We start from the raw sequence: 22,503 nt of genomic DNA on the forward strand, positions 1-22,503 counted from the left end.
TTTTTGCGGGACGAGTTGAACTTTTAAATGAATCCATACATATTACCATATAGTGTACTGGAAAACTGCAAAAAAAAAGTGCAATTGCATGATTAGTTTTTTGGGATATTTTATTCTCCGTGTTCACTATGTTAAAACTGATTTGTTGGTATGATTCCTTAGGTCAGTACGTTTGTAGATGCCAAACATGTATAGGTTTACTTTTATCTAATGGGTTAAAAAAACTCAAAGTTTGTCCAAAAAAGGCGCACTTTGCGCCATTTTCCACAACCCCGTAGCGTTCTTACTTTTCTGGATCTATGGCTCAGTGATGCCTTATTCTTTGCAACTCAAGCTGACGTTTTTGATGGTACCATTTTTGCACAGATGCTACATTTTGGTTGCCTGTTTTTGCATTTTGCGCAAAATTTGTGGCGACTAAAAGACATAATTTTGGCGTTTGTAATTTTTTTGCTGCTACGCCGTTTACTGATCACAATAATTGATTTTATATTTTGATCGGGCGTTTCTGAACGTGATGATGCCAAATGTTTGTTTTTGTTTTTTTTTTTACCCCTTTAATTTTCAATGGGGCAAATGGGGGGTGAATTGAACTTTTAAGTTAATCTTTAAAACTTTTTTTTTTTTTTTTTATTTTACTAGTCCCCCTAGGGGACTATAAGGATCAGCAGTCTGATTGCTCATTCATTTCTGTTTATCACAGCTACACAGCTGAGATCACCAGAAATACCTCTTGTTACAATCAGCACTTGGCTAGCTGAACCAGGAAGTGAGTGATGATAGCTACAGGAGTCATCACATGACCCTGTGCTACCATGACAACCATCGTCTTACAGTGATTACGTCACCGCGCTGCCGATGGGGCCGGGAAAGTGAAGATTTACTGTGGCGGGGATTTAAATTGCGATGTCACATTTTGACATTGTGATTTAAGGGGTTAACAGGCGCGGGTGGCTCGTGAATCCACTCATGCCTGCGAAGCACATATGTCAGCTGTTGTAATCACCTGTGGCTGATTTGAACTATATAGGTGAAGACATACTGTTACAGCCAGTGGTCGTTAAGGGTTTAATAATAAAGTAATTGTTCAGCTCACCACTCTGTGTTGCTCAGCAGCTCCTAGTCCAGTGCTTGGATCGAATGGTTTGGCATCCACAGGTGCAAGTTCAATGCAAGGAAGGGGGGAGGGGAGGAAAAATCCAGCACCGAAGTAAAAAATACTTTTTTATTCCAACAATTTAAAACATGGATACGTGAAGTTACGCCTTATGCGTTTTTGAGAGACAAAAAACTCCTTATTCATAGGCAATGTCTATGAATAAGGATTTTGTTTGTCTGTCCAAAACGCGTAAGGCGTAACTACACGTATCCATGTTTTAAAGTGTTGGAATAAAAAAGTATGTTATACTTCGGTGCTGGATTTTTCCTCCCCTCCCCCCTTCCTTGGATTGAATTTAATAATAAAGACCTTCATTATTATACTGCATTTAGTGTGTACCTGTTATTTTTGTCTAATATTTACATTTGTTTGGTGATCTGAAACATTTAGGCTATGTGCCCACGCTGCGGAAAATTCACGGATTTCCCGCGGAAAAGCCGCGGATTTTCCAGAAATCTGCAGCACAGCTACTCCCCAGCCATTTCTATGGCATTTGGGAAATGCTGTGCCCACGCTGCGGATTCTTCCGCAGCGGAAATCGTGCAAATTTTCGTGCGGAAAAATCTGCAGCATGTCAATTATTGTTGCGGATTTCTCCGCAGGGTCCCATATACTTACCTGCCTTGATAGAGACCCGAGTCACTTTCTCCGTCCGGTGTAGCGGCAGCAGCGCGGTGGATCCAGCCAGGTACAGGAAGGAAGTGGTGGGCGGGGCCTGCACGAGCTCCGGTCATGTGACAGCCGGAGTTAGTTCAGGCCCGCCCACCTCCAGCACAGTGAACCAGACGCTGCCTGAAAGTGACCTGGCCGCCGGAAAGCGAGGTGCTGCATGATGGAGGTAAGTATGAGCACCCCGATCACTGCAGCACTTGTTCTGCATTGAGGATGCAGTGCCGAAGCCATGGTACTGTATCCTCAATGCAGAATGCCCGCACCATATCCGCACGCATTCCGCTGTATATCCGCAGCATTGAAAAAGAGAAAGTTCTGTTGCGGATTTCTGGGAGCACCTGCGGAATGTCTTGCGGATATATCCGCAGGACAATGTCCCCGTGGGCACATAGCCTTAAATGTGACAAACATGAAAAAGAAATCAGGAAGGGTACTGTAAGGGCGGCTTTGCACGTTGCGCCATCGCACGTGCGATGTCGGTGGGGTCAAATCGAAAGTGACGCACATCCGACGTCACTTTCGACATCGTACTGTGTAAATGCTAAATGATATGATGAACGAGCGCAAAAACGTCGTTATCGTATCATCGTTGCATTCACCGACATTTCCATAATGCCGGTGCCGCGACAGGTACGATGTTGTTCCTCGTTCCTGCGGCAGCACACATCGCTGTGTATGAAGCCGCAGGAGCGAGGAACATCTCCTTACCTGCCGCCAGCGGCTATGTGGAAGGAAGGAGGTGGGCGAGATGTTTACATCCTGCTCATCTCCGCCCCTCCGCCGCTATTGGTCGCCTGCCGTGTGACGTTGCTATGACGCTGCACGACCCGCCCCCTTAGGAAGGAGGCGGGTCGTCGGCCAGAGCGACGGTCGCAGGGCAGGTGAGTGCATGTGAAGCTGGCGTAGCGATAATTTTCGCTACGCCAGCTATCACAAGATATCGTACCTGCGACGAGAGCGGGGACTATCGCGTGCGACATCGCAGCATCGGCTTGCGATGTCGCAACGTGCAAAGCCCGCCTAAAGCTCGCGGGTGCGAGTGAAGAGTGGACCCACCGGGCCGCAGCTCACAATACACCTGAGGGGCATGACTTTGGCACACACCATGTTTTCACCAGAGCCTCTGATGGTGAGGGAGGATTTGGCTGTAGGTAGCAACCAGGTGCCACTCAGGGAGACACGGTGCTGCTACAGCTGGCCCCAAGGGTATGCACAGTGACTCTCAGATATGGTAGGTGCAACCAGGATGGCTGATGCGGCAGGCACGGCCGGTATGGATGCGTGCAGTAGCAGATACAGCTGGTACGAATTGGTACAGAAGTAGGTATGGCAGATACAGCTGGTACAGAATGGTGCAGTAGCGGGTACGGCAAATACTGGAACACAGACTGGTATTAGTGATACAGCAGCGGCACAAGGCACCTGACCACTAGCAATATGTCTTTACAGGATAAACCACGTTGCTGAGGCACCTCCCATAAGGGGCGGGTGCCATAAATACCTGGTGCCTCTCAACCATAGGCTGATAGGCACTTCTGGATTAGGGCGTACTGGCTCTTTAAGAATAGGTGCGCACATGCCCTAAGTGAACTCTCAGGAGACCTGTGCTGCGTGCGCAGGCACTGCGAGCTGGAGTCAGGAAGCTGGGACAGAGCAACCACCGTTGAGCGGCTGGGAGGGTGGATGTGGTGGCGTCCCTGCCAGGGGAGGGTGGGCAGGACAGTGCCTGCGTTACAGGAGCAAACACTTTTAAATGAAGAAAAAATTATGACATTTTTAATTTTTTGTTAGCAGGTTCCTGCCTGCCCATAAAATGTTGGTCTTTTTCAGCCTGGATGGAGGCATTTTAGGTAGAGACCCAACATAGAGAGATACGCCTGATCGCTGGCTGCTGGGCTCACATAAAACTGGCCTTTTTTATGCACAAAGTTTTTCAATTTTTAAATTTATTTCCTTAGCAGTAATGCATGTCCAAATTCCTGTATTCACGTTTGTATGCCTTAGTGTTTCAGGGTGCAGCTGTTTATTTGTTAAAGTATGTGATATACGGATGTCTTTTTTCTCTCTTTCTCGGGGGGGGGGGGGGGTCCAATTTACAAGCCAGACTGGTGCATGTAAATAGCAGATGCCGCCTGCATTTGTAGACTATGTGACCAAGCACACAAAGCTACATGCAGAGCCAGTCACATCTTCAATTTGCATACGTGACTGACCCAAGTTTTGCAACAGCCATCTGAATGTAGCATAAGGAGTAGTGGGTGTATTAGCCCTTTGACCCACATAGACCTAGGACAAACGGAATAACACGAACGACCAGTGATAACTCTTTAGTGACCACTTATCCATCAATGTTGGAATGGCTTCTATGACTTATTCGCACAGATTGTGGGTCGCGACCATCTCTATGAGCTGAATGTGGATCTCTATGTAGAAAAGTTTGAGGACCACTGGTATAATATGCTGGGGGGAGGGGGGTTCTACTGCTTATTTGTATTAAAAAATATGACTTTCTGACTTTTTCTGTATTCTTTTTGTTTTAGATGCCAAATGTATATAGAGGATAAAGCATTAAGAACTTTAGCACATCTTTGTGACGGCGATGCCAGAACAGGACTGAATGGCTTACAGTTGTCTGTGCAATCTCGACTTGCGTCAGGACCGGATTCACAAGCACAAGGAATGATTATAAAGGAAGAGCACATTAAGGAAGGGTTGCAGCGCTCCCATATTCTCTATGATCGGGCTGGTAAGCAAACACAACTGCTTTTCTTAATAAGGTTGTGTTAGTGTTTAGGCATGTTCTGCACTTACTGGTGTTCACGTCAGCAATTTAGATATGACACCCAGCCTAGCAAGTACGAAGAGCTGAACATGTCCTTATCTAGTTAATGAGCAGACAGATTGGTGTTACAGCTTCAGCTTGATACAATATGCCTTTCAGCTATTCATATAACTTGTCACTGGGTTTAAGTGTATCCTCTCTAATTCGTCAATGTGCGAAACGTTATCTCTGGGTAGTTTTAATATAGCAGTATGGTAACATTAAGTGTAATCATGAGGTTTGGAGCCATATGTGGAACTAATTGAAATTACAACTACTTAACTGTAAGCTTGCTGAAATGTAGAATATTGCCAGGGAATGGGAGATGCGGTAATTATATGAAGGTGGACTGAACCTTCTTGATCAGCTGATGGACACAGTCCATTACAGAATAAAAAGAATGTGGAATTCATTATTGTTAACAGCACTTTAGCTGTTCATGAGAGAAAATGCAAAATGCTTCAGTTCTAAGCATGTATTAAGGCTAAGTTCACATTTCCGTTGATTTGTATCAGTCACATGCGTCGCTTGACGCATGTGACTGATACGCTGTACAACGGATGACAAAGAACAGAATTCTTTGTCGGATTCCGTTGTGTGCGGGGGGCGGAGTTCGGGGGCAGAGCCGAGCGGGGGGCGGGGCCAGGCGCTGAGGATGTCAGTGGAAGTGCTGCGGTCTGCATGGCTGGGGACAGGTGAGTGTATCTGTGAGCGAGTGAGTGTGTGTATGTGCATGTATGTATGTATGTATGTATGTATGTGTGTGCACATGCAAAGTGCGGGAGGGGGCGGAGCCGAGCGGGGGGCGGGGCCAGGCGCTGAGGATGTCAGTAGAAGTGCTGCGGTCTGCATGGCTGGGGACAGGTGAGTGTATGTGTGAGTGAGTGTGTGTATGTGCATGTATGTATGTATGTATGTGTGTGTGCACATGCAAAGTGAGGGAGGGGGCGGAGCCGAGCAGGGGGCGGGGCCAGGCGCTGAGGATGTCAGTAGAAGTGCTGCGGTCTGCATGGCTGGGGACAGGTGAATGTATGTGTGAGTGAGTGTGTGTATGTGCATGTATGTATGTATGTATGTGTGTGTGCACATGCAAAGTGCGGGAGGGGGCGGAGCCGAGCAGGGGGCGGGGCCAGGCGCTGAGGATGTCAGTAGAAGTGCTGCGGTCTGCATGGCTGGGGACAGGTGAGTGTATGTGTGAGTGAGTGTGTGTATGTGCATGTATGTATGTATGTATGTGTGTGTGTGCACATGCAAAGTGCGGGAGGGGGCGGAGCCGAGCAGGGGGCGGGGCCAGACGAGGGTGTCAGTGCTTGTCTGCATGGCTGGGGACAGGTGTGTGTGTGTGTACATACATGTGCGGGAGGGGGCGGGGTCGAGCGGGGAAGTGTCGGCCTCCCTGCACACGTAACCAGCCTAAATATCGGGTAACAGCAAAGCACCCGATGTTTACCTTGGTTACCCGATATTTACCTTGGTTACGGGCCTACACCGCTTAGCGCTGGCTCCTTGCACCGTAACCAGGGTAAATATCGGGTAACCAACCAAAGCTGGTGACGTGTGCAGGGAGCCAGAGAGCATGCGCAGCGAAATCCGACAGATCTCGCTGCTCAAAAAACGTTACATGCTGCGTTCCCCCCGCCCGGCGGTCAGTCGTTCCACGACTGATCAGTCGGGCGGAGGGTGCAACGCAGCATCATCAGTCACAATCCGCTGCTCATACAAGTCTATGGGAGCAGCGGAATCCGCTAAACGGATTCCGCTGTTTACAAGAGCAGCGGATTGTGACTGATAAATTTTAGCGGAAATGTGAACTTAGCCTAACTTGTTTCTTCCTTAAAACGTCTTCATTATCTTTGGAATTCAGAAGTCACAAAGGAAAAAGTATTCAGAGATCCCCTTTTTTAACCATGTTTTCATTATCTATTATCTCTTGGTGGCACAGCAATATGAAGTAAAGTAATGAATGGGTATTCTGGTCCTTACCCAATCATATTTCCTTCTGTCTTTCCTTGATTTACTATACATTTGGATGGTTAACAAAAGTTCATTTCGCAATTTGACTTAAAGGTAACCTGATATCACGAATTTGTCTATAAATCTAACCACGTGCACCTGCAGGCAATTACATGACAAGTATTATTGTGTCTGTAGCTAAACTAAACTTGCCTCCATGTGTAAAACCGTTACAACTACTTATTTGGGCGATCGCTTCAGTCAAGTGTTGTCAGCACGGACGTCTTTGAAATGCAGTGCATACTCTTGTTGGATCCCAGCTCACCCCTTTTTTGTCATTGACAGTGACCCGAGGTGTGTGTATATAAGGCTAGGTTCACACTTCCGTTAAATTGTATCAGTCACAATCTGCGGTTCTGGTAAACAACAGAATCCGTTTGGCAGATTCCATTGAGCGGCGGATTGTGACTGATGATGCTGCGTTGGAACAACTGACCGCGGTGCGGAAGGAACACAGCTTGTAACGTTTTTTGAGCAGCGCAATCCGTAGGATTTCGCTGCGCATGCTCTCTCTGGCTCCCTGCACACGTAACCAGGATACACATCGGGTTACCAAGCAATGCGCTTTGCCTAGTTACCCGATATTTACCCTGGTTACGTGTGCAAGGAGCCAGCGCTAAGCGGTGTACGCTGGTAACCAAGGTAAATATCGGGTAACCAAGCAGAGTGCTTTGCTTAGTTATCCGATATTTACCCTGGCTACGTGTGCAGGGAGCCCGACCCTTCCCCGCTCGGCTCCGCCCGCACTCCGCATGTCCGCACTCCACACACACTCACTCTCACACACACACACTCACCTGTCCCCAGCCATGCAGACCGCGGCACTGACGTCCTCTGCGCCACGGCCCCACTCGGCTCCACCCACCTCGCGCTCCGCCCCCCGCACACAACGGAGACCGACAATGAATTCTGTTCTTTGTCATCTGTTGTACAACGCATCAGTCACATGCGTCAAGCAACGCATGTGACTGATGCAAAACAACGGAAATGTGAACCTAGCCTGCCTCATCAAACACCAAAAATAAAGGAAATGTGTCAATTTGTTCACATTTTTTTCATAATCACAAAGGACCATTGAATTTTGTCCCTCTTTTCATATACATTTTTATATATCAGATCCTTGTTTGTTTGTTTGCAGTGACTTTATTTTTTTATAACGCTATTTATTTATTCATTCATTTATTTCACATGTTGTGCCTCTCGTAAGGTCATAAAAGAAATTTAAAAGAAGTTAACGAAAATACTTTATAGTGATTTTCACTATATGCAGCAATACTGGAGCATGGCTGTATATAGCACAAGCAATCAGACGATTGCAGGTTGTAGTCCCCTAAGGCTACGTGCTCACGATCAGAATTCACAGCGTTTTGGACGCAGCGTGGCGGGTACGGCAGATTCTGCCGGGTATGGTAGGTATAAGCCGGCACTAGAACACAGGTTCAGGTTAGCAGGCACAGGTAAAAGGACAAGATAAGAATCTGGATTTCAAACATTTGCATGCAATTTAGAAGTTGTAGATGTCACGCTAGTGGATGTGGACCCACAGTGCCACAGGACCAGCTCACCCTAGAGGGGCTTAACTAAGCAACTACCTCGTCTTCACTAGAATCTCTGATGATGTGGTTAGGCTTGTGTTGGAAGGTAGCCGCCAGGTACCACTGCAGGGGATCTCTCGGTACTACGGCTGCTGACTCCAGGGGTCAAGGATGCAGGGACGGACTCAGATGCAGGCAGAGTCTGGTGGGTATGGCAGGTATAAGCAGGTAATAAAACACAGGTTCAAGTTAGCAGGCAAAGGTAAAAGGACAACCGGATACAGTGAACGAGACCTGACAACTAGAAATCATGTCTCTAGCAGTAAGACCACATTGCTGAGGCACATCCAATAGGGTGAGGATGCCTTAAACATCATAGGCTGAGAGGCATGTCCTAGTTATGGCACGCTGGCCCTTTAAGAGCGTGGAGGAGTACACTTCTAGGAGACCTGTGTGGGGTGCAGAGACCGCGGGAGGCAGCAGCAGAACTAAGGGCAAAAGCCAAAGCTGAGTGGCCGGGAACATGAGCATGGCGGTGGCCCTGCTGGGAGGAGGAAGTGGACGATGCAGTGACGTTACTGTAGATACTTCTATATTTAGGTTGCTTAGTAAAGATCAGCATAATCACTATGGTGAATGGGAATGCACATGAGAAACATGCTGACAGGGAAATAATGATAAATGTGCATGGTGTTAACTCACATACAGTGCTGGCCAAAAGTATTGGTATCCCTGCAATTCTGTCAGATAATACTCAGTTTCTTCTTGAAAATGATTGCAATCACAAATTCTTTTGGTATTATTATCTTCATTTAATTTGTCTTCAATGAAAAAAAATTGCTCATAAAGCCAAATTGGATATAATTCCACACCAAACATAAAAAAGGGGGTGGACAAAAGTATTGGCACTGTTGAAAAATCATGTGATGCTTCTCTAATTTGTGTAATTAACAGCACCTGTAACTTACCTGTGGCAACCTAACAGGTGTTGGCAATAACTAAATCACACTTGCAGCCAGTTGACATGGATTAAAGTTGACTCAACCTCTGTCCTGTGTCCTTGTGTGCACCACATTGAGCATGGAGAAGAGAAAGAAGACCAAATAACTGTCTGAGGACTTGAGAATCCAAATTGTGAGGAAGCATGAGCAATCTCAAGGCTACAAGTCCATCTCCAAAGACCTGAAAGTTCCTGTGTCTACGGTGCGCAGTGTCCTCAAGAAGTGTAAAGCCCATGGCACTGTGGCTAACCTCCCTAGATGTGGAAGGAAAAGAAAAATTGCCGAGAGATTTTAACGCAAGATTGTGCGGATGGTGGATAAAGAACCTTGACTAACATCCAAACAAGTTCAAGCTGCCCTGCAGTCCGAGGGTACAACAGTGTCAACCCGTACTAACCGTCGGCGTCTGAATGAAAAGGGACTGTATGGTAGTATACCCAGGAAGACCCCACTTCTTTCCCCGAGACATAAAAAAGCCAGGCTGGAGTTTGCCAAAACTTACCTGAGAAAGCCTAAAACGTTTTGGAAGAATGTTCTCTGGTCAGATGAGACAAAAGTAGAGCTTTTTGGGAAAAGCCATCAACATAGAGTTTACAGGGAAAAAAAGAGGCATTCAAAGAAAAGAACAAGGTCCCTGCAGTCAAACATGGCGGAGGTTCCCTGATGTTTTGGGGTTGCTTTGCTGCCTCTGGCACTGGACTGCTTGACCGTGTGCATGGCATTATGAAGTCTGAAGACTACCAACAAATTTTGCAGCATAATGTACGGCCTAGTGTGAGAAAGCTGGGTCTTCCTCAGAGGTCATGGGTCTTCCAGCAGGACAATGACCCAAAACACACTTCAAAAAGCACTAGAAAATGGATTGAGAGAAAGCACTAGAGACTACTAAAGTGGCCAGCAATGAGTCCAGACCTGAATCCCATAGAACACCTGTGGAGAGATCTCAAAATGGCAGTTTGGAGAAGGCACCCTTCAAATCTCAGGGACCTGGAGCAGTTTGCCAAAGAAGAATGGTCTAAAATTCCAGCAGAGCATTGTAAGAAACTCATTGATGGTTACCGGAAGCGGTTGTTCGCAGTTATTTTGGCTAAAGGTTGTGCAACCAATTATTAGGCTAAGGGTGCCAATTCTTTTGTCTGACCCATTTTTGGAGTTTTGTGTGAAATGATCAATGATTTGATTTTTGTTTCATTCTCTTTTGTGCTTTTTTATTGCAACCAAAATAAATGAAGATAATAATACCAAAGAATTTGTGATTGCAATCATTTTCAAGAAGAAACTGAGTATTATCTGACAGAATTGCAGGGGTGCCAATACTTTTAGCCAGCACTGTAGGTAAAGTAAAAACCTCAATTTTTGCTTGGTGAAAGCCATCAAAAATTAATGTGATCTCCAAAATTGGGGAAAAAAAAAAAGAAGTACCTCAAAATGGTGCCAATAAAAACTACAGCTGGACGCGTAAAGAAAGAAGTTCCCATGCAGCCCTGTCAGCTTTAAATTTTTAAATAATGGGTCTCCGAACACAGTGACTCATACCAAACTATTTTGGTCCACCAACAGATAATGAACTTTGGTCCAGTTTGTGTTCTACTCTGCCGTGACGTTCTAAAATGTCAGTACATAGTAGAGCATCTGTGGGAGCGACCAGCTGGCTCCATAGAAAAGGCAGAGATGGCTAGTTACAGTCTCTGCATTCCCGATCACCTTATACACAGCGGTTAGCAAATGCGGTGTATACAGTAATAAGTGTCATAGCCCTCACTTCTTCAGAATCACCAATCGTGTGAATTCTGGGTTTATGGAAGCAGCAGAAACTGTTGGGTGCTAGGAGATCCTGTCAGCTCTGCTATGCCAGCCAGGAGGCTGCATTTCTACTGTATCTGGGGCTAATATCCCAGCCCCAGTTACAAGGGAAATCGAGAATGTAACCCCTTCGCAATTCAGCCAGTTTTCGTTTTTGCATTTTTGTTTTCTTTTCCCCCTTCTTCCCAGAATATGCCGCACCTGCAGCTGAATCTGTCCCTGCATCCTTGACCCCTGGAGTCAGCTGCCACAGTACCGTGAAATATTATACAAAGGATAAGGCTGCACATCAAACATAGATAATGGTATAATGCCTCAAGCATATGGAAAAATATTGGAATATACAGTGAAAAATGCTACTTGCTAATTTGAACATGTGAATAATGAATTGCATACCTGCCATGAATATTAGGAAAAAGGAGATATTTAGCAATCGCATTGATCAATGTAACTGAGCCCCAAGGCCTCGTCAAGGCATATCTCTATATTGGGGTCCCTAGCTCTATGACCCTAACTGTGTGTCATCTCATTGCAATTAAAAACTGCTATGGGTGGAGAGGGGTAACTAAGGACTTTCTTATATAGGAGATGGAAAAAACATGGCCGAAAGGGGCGGAGCTGTGTTCACATTCAGAAAAAAACTACATATAACTGAATAGGATAACTGAAGTGAGCATCTCCTTTTTCCTAATATTCATGGCAGGTATGCAATTCATTATTCACATGTTCAAATTAGCAAGTAGCATTTTTCACTGTATATTCCAATATTTTTCCATATGCTTGAGGCATTATACCATTATCTATGTTTGATGTGCAGCCTTATCCTTTGTATAGTATGTATTTTTTGGCTTGCACTCATATATATATATATTAGTGCTCACTTCAGTTATCCTATTCAGTTATATGTAGTTTTTTTCTGAATGTGAACACAGCTCCGCCCCTTTCGGCCATGTTTTTTCCATCTCCTATATAAGAAAGTCCTTAGTTACCCCTCTCCACCCATAGCAGTTTTTAATTGCAATGAGATGACACACAGTTAGGGTCACAGAGCTAGGGACCCCAATATAGAGATATGCCTTGACGAGGCCTTGGGGCTCAGTTACATTGATCAATGCGATTGCTAAATATCTCCTTTTTCCTAGTATTCATGGCAGGTATGCAATTCATTATTCACATGTTCAAATTAGCAAGTAGCATTTTTCACTGTATATTCCAATATTTTTCCATATGCTTGAGGCATTATACCATTATCTATGTTTGATGTGCAGCCTTATCCTTTGTATAGTATGTATTTTTTGGCTTGCACTCATATATATATATATATATTAGTGCTCACTTCAGTTATCCTATTCAGCCACAGTACCGTGAGACCCCCTGGAGTGGTACCTGGCGTCTACTTTCCAGCACAAATATGACATCTCACTAGCGTGACATCTACAAATCCTAATGTTTGAAATCCAGATTCTTTTCAGTAATGATATGTAACTCAGACTATTTGGCTACGTTCACACAGGGCATCTTTTGGTGCGTTTTTGAGGTCACAAAGATGCATCAAAATGCATGCATTTCCTTCTCCCAGCAAAGTCTGAGATTTCAATTTTGTTGTCCACACTGGGTATCTTTTGTTGGCTGCGCTTTTGAAGATGCATCATGTCAAGTCTTTTTGCGTTTTTCCAGCATTTTTGAACCCTTCCAGTCAATAGATTTGACTTAAAAAAAAATGCATTGGCAAGACACGGTAAAAAGCGTCACTGCATTACGTTTTTTTGATACTTTTTTTACCGTGGTGCATTTTTGGTGCGTTTTTTGGGACAAAAATGCTGCATCTTTGTGGTAAAAAAAAAAAAAAAAAAAAAGATGCCACGTGTGAACATTCCCTTTACATGAGTTGAATGATATTGAAAGACCCGATTTTCCTGCAAAAAAATCATCGTATATTCCATTCTTCCTGGCAGAGCCTGGTGTCAATTCAGCATTGAGATAACGTGTCTGTCTGCATAGGCAAAGCAAAAATTCAAGCGTCAAACCCGGACTTATTACAAAGTAGATTGCATTACAGGATTTTTTTGGGTGATGATCTATTTGAAGAACATGACACTTTGCCACTTGCTGCTGTACGAACATATCACAATATACAACAAAATTCCTTCATCATACCACAACATCTCTTGGAACTAAAACTCATATTTATCACAGCATGTCAATAGAGCCCAAAGCTATCCTCATGTGGGGTCTGCTAGCACTGTATGTCTGTGCCCAGCACATCATGGGTGTTTTAGTATCTTCTGCAGGGCACATTTATCAAAACTTTTTAAATGAAAACCTGTTTTAGTTGTCCAAAAAAAAAAAAAAAAACAATCGCTACACACCTTTCATTTCACCTTTTAGTTATTTAAAAAATAAAAACTGACCTCTGAATGGTTGCTATAGGCAAAGACAGGTTTTTCTTCCAGATGTTGACAAATTAGATTCAATGTATTTTTTGGTAATGAGTATTATTGGTGTTTGTTAGTGCAGATTGTGCTATATCAGATTATCTATTCCCGCCCCTGTCTTCTGCCTGCTCCGGAATTAACATCTATGACAGTGACAGGGCAAGGAAGGCCAGGCAGGCATACAGGGGCAGGAATGGATAGCAAGACCCGACCCACATATTCTCTTCCTGTTGCACCTGTCAATCAAATAGCTGTGTATTGCTGGAACTTTACTTGCTCATATTTCTGAAATAAAACATCCAATCTCAGAACAAAAGGTATGCTTACATTCAGCATCCTAGTGCCAGTATAGCACTGGCTTTACTTTATATATGAAAATCCTGCTGTTGGTTCAATTTAAGGGTATGCAACTTAGAGTACATAACACATATTTATTTTTAAATTTCTGTAAGCCCTAATTCTGAATCTAACACATTATAGGGAATCTGTCACCAAGTTTTTGTCACCTAATCTGAGAGCAGCATAATGTAGGGGAAGAGATCCTGATTCCAGTGGTGTGTCAGTTACCAGAGTGTTAAGGCCCCGGCACACACAACGCAATCGCTAACGAGATTGTTGCTGAGTCACAGTTTCTGTGACGCAGCAACGATCTCGCCAGCGATCTCGTTATGTGTGCCACCTACCAGCGATCAGGCCCCTTCTGTGAGATCTCTAGTCGTTGCCAAATGGTCTGGACCATTTTCTTCAAAGGTATCCTGTTGGGCAGGACACATCGCTATGTTTGACGCCTACCAACGACCTCCTAACAGTGTCGTAACATATTTAACTATCCGCCGAGATCGCTATACAGGTCGCGCATCATTACTGCGTCATTGGTAAGGTCTAACTGTGTGACATCTCACCAGCGACTTACCAGCGATCCTTGTCAGGTCGTATCATTATCAGGATCGCTGGTAAGTCGTTGTGTGTGACTGGGCCTTTAGAGCTTAGTGTTGTTTTGATAAAATAAGTTTAATCAGCAGTAGATTATCATTAAAGGACTACTTGGCGTGCTGCCAGGTAGTCAAGCATAATATTGAGCTCTGTATAACTGCTAGATCTGCAGCAGAGAAAAAAATTGATTTTATCAAAATGGCAGCAAACAGCCCAGTAAGTGACGTCGCTGGAATCAGGGTCTGTATCTCTACATTATGCTGCTCTCGGATGAGGTAGCAAAAACCTGTTGGCAGGTTCCCATTAACTCCCACTGACAACAGATTGTACCATTTACTGTATAATTATTTTCATGAATATATACGGGATATACTCTTATAAAAATATCCCCCAATAATAGTTGACATTGGACTCCACGTTATATTTAAATGTTGCATTTTATATTGACCTAGGATTGTAAAGATTGTTAAGCTTATCCTACCCATAATGTAAAGGACTCCTAAGGACACTAGCCTTGTTCTTGGAAACTGATCATGCCCCCATAACCCAATACATCTTTCTGAACTTTGCAAAGGTGACAGATGCTTTTCCCGTGCAGAGGTAGCTGTAAATCTGTCTTTAAACACTCTTCCCATACTGTACAACACAAGTGTGTACTGGCATGTTCCTGCCATTATGGAAACAATTTTCCACGTACTGGAAAGGACCCCCACTGTTCTTCATAATGACATCAGATCCAGAAATAGTGAAACTGTTTCATCTTCCATTGGCTGTCACGGTTATTGACTATATTATTAATGTTTTCCCTGATCTTGATTCAGAGATTGCTTATCAGTGTTCAGCGATGTAGTGCCATAGGAACATATGAAGTGCCTCATTGTATGGGAATGAAGCAATAGCATTTTAATGAAAAAATAGTCCAGCTGGGGATCATCCAAATATAATAAAAAAAAAACTCGACACAAAACATGGGCAACTTTAATACTGACTATTACGGATGGCAGTTTACAAAGCCAACGTGTTTCGGCGTACTATCGCCTTCCTCAGGTCTTACTAGCCATTGTTGCAAAGGAATATAAAACATCGCAAACCTAAAAACTGACACTCCACTAGTGATCAATCCATTAAATAATCAAAATAGTGAGTAACAAAAAATTCAAAGTATTCAATGTTCCCAATCAGGGAAACACCATAAGTAATCAAGCCTCTATAACATTTAAATAAACAGTGACCGATCCTAAAAAAAACTAAATATAAGCAAGGACTATAATATTTAAGATGTACACATAGTTATTATAAGAGAGATTTTTTTTAAAAAAAATCCATAAAAACATATCCCAGATCATATTCATATAAAAATACAATCCACATACAGTGAAGACCAAAAGTTTGGACACACCTTCTCATCTCTAGAACAACTATTAAGAGGAGACTTTGTGCACCAGGCCTTCATGGTAAAATAGCTGCTAGGAAACCACTGCTAAGGACAGGCAACAAGCAGAAGAGACTTGTTTAGGCTAAAGAGCACAAGGAATGGACATTAGACCAGTGGAAATCTGTGCTTTGGTCTGATAAGTCCAAATTTGAGATCTTTGGATCCAACCACTTTGTAGAAAAGGTGAACGGATGGACTCTACATGCCTGGTTCCCACTGTGAAGCATGGAGGAGGAGGTGTGATGGTGTGGGGGTGCTTTGCTGGTAACACTGTTGGGGATTTATTCAAAATTGAAGGCATACTGAACCAGCATGGCTACCACAGCATCTTGCAGCGGCGTGCTATTCCATCCGGTTTGCGTTTAGTTGGACCATCATTTATTTTTCAACAGGACAATGACCCCAAACACACCTCCAGGCTGTGTAAGGGCTATTTGACTAAGAAGGAGAGTGATGGGGTGCTACGCCAGATGACCTGGTCTCCACAGTCACCAGACCTCAACTCAATCAAGATGGTTTGGGGTGAGCTGGACCGCAGAGTGAAGGCAAAAGGGCCAACAAGCTCTAAGCATCTCTGGGAACTCCTTCAAGACTGTTGGAAGACCATTTCCGGTGACTACTTCTTGAAGCTCATCAAGAGAATGCCAAGAGTTTGCAAAGCAGTAATCAAAGCAAAAGGTGGCTACTTTGAAGAACCTAGAATATAAGACATATTTTCAGTTGTTTCACACTTTTTTGTTAAGTGTTTCATTCCACATGTGTTAATTCATAGTTTTGATGCCTTCAATGTGAATCTACAATTTTTAGAGTCCTGAAAATAAAGAAAACTCTTTGAATGAGAAGCGGTGTCCAAACTTTTGGTCTGTACTGTATGATATACACTAGAGTTCAAAAGTTTGGGGGTCACCCAGACAATTGTCTTTTCCATGAAAAATCATACTTTTATTTATCAAATGAGTTGCATAATGAATAGAAAATATAGTCCAGACATTGACTAGGTTCGAAATAATGATTTTTACTTGAAATAATCATTTGCTCCTTCAAACTTTGCTTTCGTCAAAGAATGCTCACTTTGCAGCAATTACAGCTTTGCAGATTAAATTGGCTCCAATCAAGCGCTTTCCACAGGGTATGGCATGGCGTTGCAAAATGGAGTGATGGCCTTCCTTATTCAAAATCCCTTTTACCTCGTACAAATCTCCACTTTACCAGCACCAAAGCAACCCCAGATGGCGTCAGGCACTCTTCCAGCATATTTTCAGTTATTCACAAATGTTCTGTGTGATCCAAACACCTCAAACTTCGATTCGTCTGTCCATAACACATTTTCCAATCTTCCTCTGTCCATAACGCTTTTTTTCCAATCTTCTTCTGTCCAATGTCTGTGTTCTTTTGCCTATTTTAATCTTTTCATTTTATTAGCCAGTCTCAGATATGGCTTTTTCTTTGCTACTCTGCCCTGAAGGCCAGCATCCCGGTTCGCCTCTTCACTGTAGACGTTGACACTGCCATTTTGCGGGTACTATTTAATGAAGCTGCCAGCTGAGGACCTGTGAGGCATCGATTTCTCAAACTAGAGACTCCAATGTACTTGTCTTGTTGCTTTGTTGTTCAGCGGGGCCTCCCACTTCTCTTTCTACTCTGGTTAGAGCCTTTTTGTGCTGTGCTCTGAAGGGAGTAGTACACACTGTTGTAGGAAATCTTCACTTTCTTGGCAATTTCTCGCATGGAATATCCTTCATTTCTAAGAACAAGAATAGACTGTCGAGTTTCACATGAAAATTCTCTTCTTCTGGCCATTTTGATAGTTTAATGGAACCAGCAAAAGTAATGCTCCAGATTCTCAACTAGCTCAAAGGAAGGTCAGTTTTATAGCTTCTCTAATCAGAAAACTGTTTTCAGCTGTGCTAACATACTTGCACAAGGGTTTTCAAGATATTTCTAAACCTCCATTAGCCTTGTAACACAGTTAGCAAACACAATGTACCTTTAGAACACTGGAGTGGTGGTTGTTGGAAATGGGCCTCTATACACCTTATGTAGATATTGCATTAAAAACCAGACATTTGAAGCTAGAATAGTCATTTATCACATTACCAATGTATAGAGTGTATTTCTGTTTAATTTAATGTTAGCTTCATTGAAAAAAATGTGCTTTTCTTTCAAAAATAAGGAAATATTTAAGTGATCTTAAACTTTTGAACTGTAGTGTACAAGTATTTTTTCACATATACTGGAAACATCAATATATAACAAAAACACTATTATTAAATAAATCCTTTTTTCCGAAAACTTCATATTTATAATGCATTTCCAGTATTATTGAAAGGTCTATATTTAACCATATATATTCATATCATATATTTAATTACATTTTGGATTATATTTTTGTTCTGACAGAAGCCCAGTGAGAATGCTTTCTTTAGTGTAATTTTTCAGTAAAACTAACAAAATATTCCATGCTTGGTTCTGTCAGATTCCAGATGAGATCATGCTAGATTTGTCTCTTCCTCACCATCACTATCACTACCCTAAGGTGTGTGTGCGTGCGTGCGTGCGTGCGTGCGTGCGTACGTACGTACAGCTCTGGCAAAAATTAAGAGACCACTGCAAAATTTTCAGTTTTTCTGATTTTTCTCTTTAGGTATATTTTGGAGTGAAATGTAAATTGTTCTTTTATTCTATAAACTACTGACAACATGTCTCCGAATTTCCAAGCAAGACATTTTGTATTTAATTTCTGAAAATGAGAAATGGTCAAAATAACAAAACTTACATTGCTTTCAGACCTCAAATAATGCAAAGAAAATAAGTTCCTAGTCATTTAGAAACAACAATACTAATAATGTTTTAACTCAGGAAGAGTTCAGGAATCAATATTTTGTGGAATAACCATAATTGTTAATCACAGCTTTCATGCGTCTTTGCTTGCTTTCCACCAGTCTTTCACACTGCTTATGGCTGACCTTATGCCACTCCTGGTGCAAAAATTTAAGCAGCTCTTATTTGATGGCTTGTCCATGACTATCCATCTTCTTCTTGATTACATTCCAGAGGTTTTCAATGGGGTTCATGTCTAGAGATTGGGCTGGCCATGACAGGGTTTCGATGTGGCGGTCCTTCATCCACACATCGATTTGACCTAGCTGTGCGGCATGGTGCATTGTCCTGCTGGAAAAAACAGTTCTCAGAGTTGGGGAACATTGCCTGAGCAGAAGTAAGCAACTGTTTTTCCAGGATAATCTTGTATGCGGCTTGATTCATACGTCCTTAGCAAAGTTCAATCTGCCCAATTCCAGACTTGCTGAAGCATCTCCAGATCATCACCGATAGTCCACCAAATTTCACAGTGGGTGCAATACACTGTTGCTTGTACGCCTCTCCAGGTCTTCATCTCACCATTAGACGACCAGTTTTGGGCAAAGTTGAAAATTTAGGCTCATCAGAAAAGATTACCTTACTCCAGTCCAATTGGACATTAAACTTTGGGTTTTGTTTTGTCTTTTGTTTTTTTTTGTTTTAAATCTACTAGTACAAGTGAGTACCACACACAGCTTTAGGTAGTGTCAAATTTCTCAAACAGGTGATTAATTTATTTTTTTTTACGCTATACCCTGACGCAAGTTCAGTTGAAGCCATGACCCCCGACACTTCCGAGTTAGGGCTATGTCAGCAGTTTGGTCAGGTCATTTGATCACTTGCTGACCCTGCAGAGGTGCACACAGCATTGGTAAGTGCTGTAGTGGAGCTGAAGATTATTATAATTGGGGTGAGGGAAGGTTATTTGAGGATCTATCTTGGGGTGCAAGGGGGGTATGGGCGCTGACACAGAATGAGGGGTGGAGGGGGTAATTTGGGGACTCATTTTGAAAGCAAGAGAGGGGATGTGTGGAGACATAGTATGGGGAGTGATGCGTGAATCTATGAGGACACTGTATGGGGAGTAAAGGGGGATAGACCCATCTCTTCCAACAAGCCTACAACCTACAATAACACTCAGTCCAGTACACCACTGCGCAACCAGCTCTGTCCTGACCTATTGTACCCTCACCCATTCCCTGTACACTGTGAGCCCTCACGGGCAGGGTCCGCTCTCCTCCTGTAACAGTCTGTTTTGTATTGGTAATGATTGTTGTACGTATACCCTTTTTCACTTGTAAAGCACCATGGAATAAATGGCGCTATAATAATAATAGATGCAGACAGTATGGGGAGTGAGGGAGGATATATGAAGATCACATTATGGTAAGGGAGGGATGGGTGCGCACACAATATGGGGAGTGAGGGGGGATAGGTGCAAATACAGTGTTTAGAGCTTGTGGCATGTATGGGGATTTGTGCAGACACAGCATGGGGGGAAAGGTGCCGTCAAAGTATGGTGAGCGAGGGGGTAATATATGTAGACAGTAATTGGGAGTGAGGGGGATTGATGTGGGTGGAGAAATTTGAGAACACAGTATGGGAAGTGAGGGGGGATGTATAATGAAACAGTATTCGAGGAGGGATAGGTGTGGACACTGTAGAGTGAGGAGGGACATGTATGAGAAAACCGTATGAGAAGGGTGACGTACGTTTAGTGGGGGTATGTAAGAGTTGACCGTATGAGGAAGGGGAAAATGTGTGAGAAGCCTTTGGAGGGGATTAGTGTGAGGGGACAGTATGGGGGGAGGGGGAGTGTGATGGGGCACAGAATAGAAACGGAATAGTATATGTGTGTGTTGGAGGGGGGGCGGTATAGATAGAGAATAGCATGTGCGGGGACAGTGTGAGGGCACAGCCAAGTGCGGACAGTATGCCAAGGATGAGCACTGGGATGAGGGGGCATAGTATACAGACTGAGCAGTATACCCAGTGTAGAGGACAGTGTGAGAGGAGGCTCAGTATATAAAGGAGAGGGGAGTGTGGAGAGCATGTACCATAACAGGCACAGTGTGTGCATCATTTTTTTGTAGGGAACATAGTGAGGGGCAATTATTTATTCAGGGGCACAGCGTAGAGCAGATATTTTTTAGTCAAGAATATTATAATCATTCTGCTATTTTTAAGGGAACAGTGTCAGGATGTGCTGTAGAAGACCAGAGAAGATGGACGTTTTCAGCGATGAGCTGTGGATGTGAAAAGTCATCATAACATCTGGACAAGATAGTGAAGAAAAGAAAGAGAACTACTCCAATCAAAGACAAGGTAATCTATAAGGTGCCTGGATGTAAATGTTTATTTCTGATGCTGACTAACTCTCATAAGTACTGTGGTTCCTGTATGGTCGGCAGTCTGATAATAACTCATAACTCCCAGTATCTCCTTACTATTGTTAATGACATACTGGGTGCTATAGGTTCATGTGATACAAATGTATATGGGGCTGACCTGATATTACATTTGATGTACCATTTACTTATTTATGGTGGTTCTGGTTATGTATTTCTGTATTGATGAGGGTTGTGATGCTGAGTTTCTGGTGATGAATTCATGTGCTGTTACTACTTCTGATCCCATACACATGTAACAATCCGTAAGTTGTAAGATTACTTTACACATGGCTATGTTAAAGTATTGTGCTGTCTGACAAGTTAAAGGTTGCTATGTTTTTTTATGTTAGGAGTATTAAGGCTATATGCACACGCTGCAGTTTTTGTCGCGTTTTTTAGTGCAGTTTTGTTGTCAGAACTTTCTCACTTTTGACTTCCTAGCAAAGGCTATGAGAAGTCAGATTTGCTGTGCAGACGTTTCAGTTTGTCAACAGTTTTTGTGACAATTTTTGTGACAAAAAAGAAGCAGCATGTTCATTCTTCTTGCATTTTAGTGAACTTTTGTCGCCTATTGAAATCAGTTAAGATTTGAAAAACGCATGGAAAAATGCATGGTTACAAATTGTTTGTGTTTTGCATATGTTTTACCCCCAGTTTTGTCAACAAAAACGCAGATCATGAACTTAGTTCCAGAATGTATGTATGTCTCTCTCGGTCTCCCCCTCTATCTGCCCCTCTCTCTGTCTCCTCCTCTCTCCCTCTCCCTCCGCTTCATACTCCCCAATCATCGGCGTGACGCTACTGTCACACTGCTCACGCGGCCTCTCATTCTTCTACCCGCTCAATAAGCTCATACATATTCACATATTCACTGCATCCCCCACTCACCGGCGTCTGTGATTGGTTGCAGTCAGACCCGCCCCCACGCTGAGTGACAGCGGTCTGACTGCAACCACTCACAGCCGCCGGTGGGCGGGTCTATGTCGTACAGTAAAATAAATAATTTAAAAAAAAAACAAAAACAGCGTGCTGCCCCCTCCAATTTTGATACCCAACCAAGAAAAAACATCACAGCTGGGGGTTGGTATTCTCAGCCTGGGGAGGCCTATGGTTATTAGGCTCTCCCCAGCCAGCAGCCGCCCACAATTGCCGCATCCATTAGATGCGACAGTCCCGGCACTTAATCTAGCTCTTCCCGATTGCCCTGGTGGTGGTAATGTGGGTAATAGGCTGCCCATAGCCACCACTAAAGGCCCCGTCACACACAGAGATTAATCTTTGGCAGATCTGTGGTTGCAGTGAAATCATAGACATATTGTTCCATTTGTACACAGCCACAAACCTGGCACTGATTGTCCACAATTTCACTGCAACCACAGATCTGCCGCAGATTTATCTCTGTGTGTGACAGGACCTAAAGTCCTAGATTAGTCATGGCAGGTGTCTA

The 22,503-nt window shown here is 43.4% G+C and overlaps 1 protein-coding gene across 1 annotated transcript in view; it reads left to right on the forward strand.

Moving 5' to 3' along the window:
* Positions 1-22,503, forward strand: part of WRNIP1 (WRN helicase interacting protein 1) — a 127,881-nt gene that overhangs the window by 79,246 nt on the left and 26,132 nt on the right. Inside the window, exon 4 of the mRNA XM_075314816.1 lies at positions 4,372-4,577. Coding sequence (XP_075170931.1) covers positions 4,372-4,577 — 206 coding nt within the window. The remainder of the gene's footprint in view (positions 1-4,371; positions 4,578-22,503) is intronic.

Source organism: Anomaloglossus baeobatrachus, chromosome 6, assembly GCF_048569485.1.
Source record: "Anomaloglossus baeobatrachus isolate aAnoBae1 chromosome 6, aAnoBae1.hap1, whole genome shotgun sequence".
NCBI classification, from domain to species: domain Eukaryota; kingdom Metazoa; phylum Chordata; class Amphibia; order Anura; family Aromobatidae; genus Anomaloglossus; species Anomaloglossus baeobatrachus.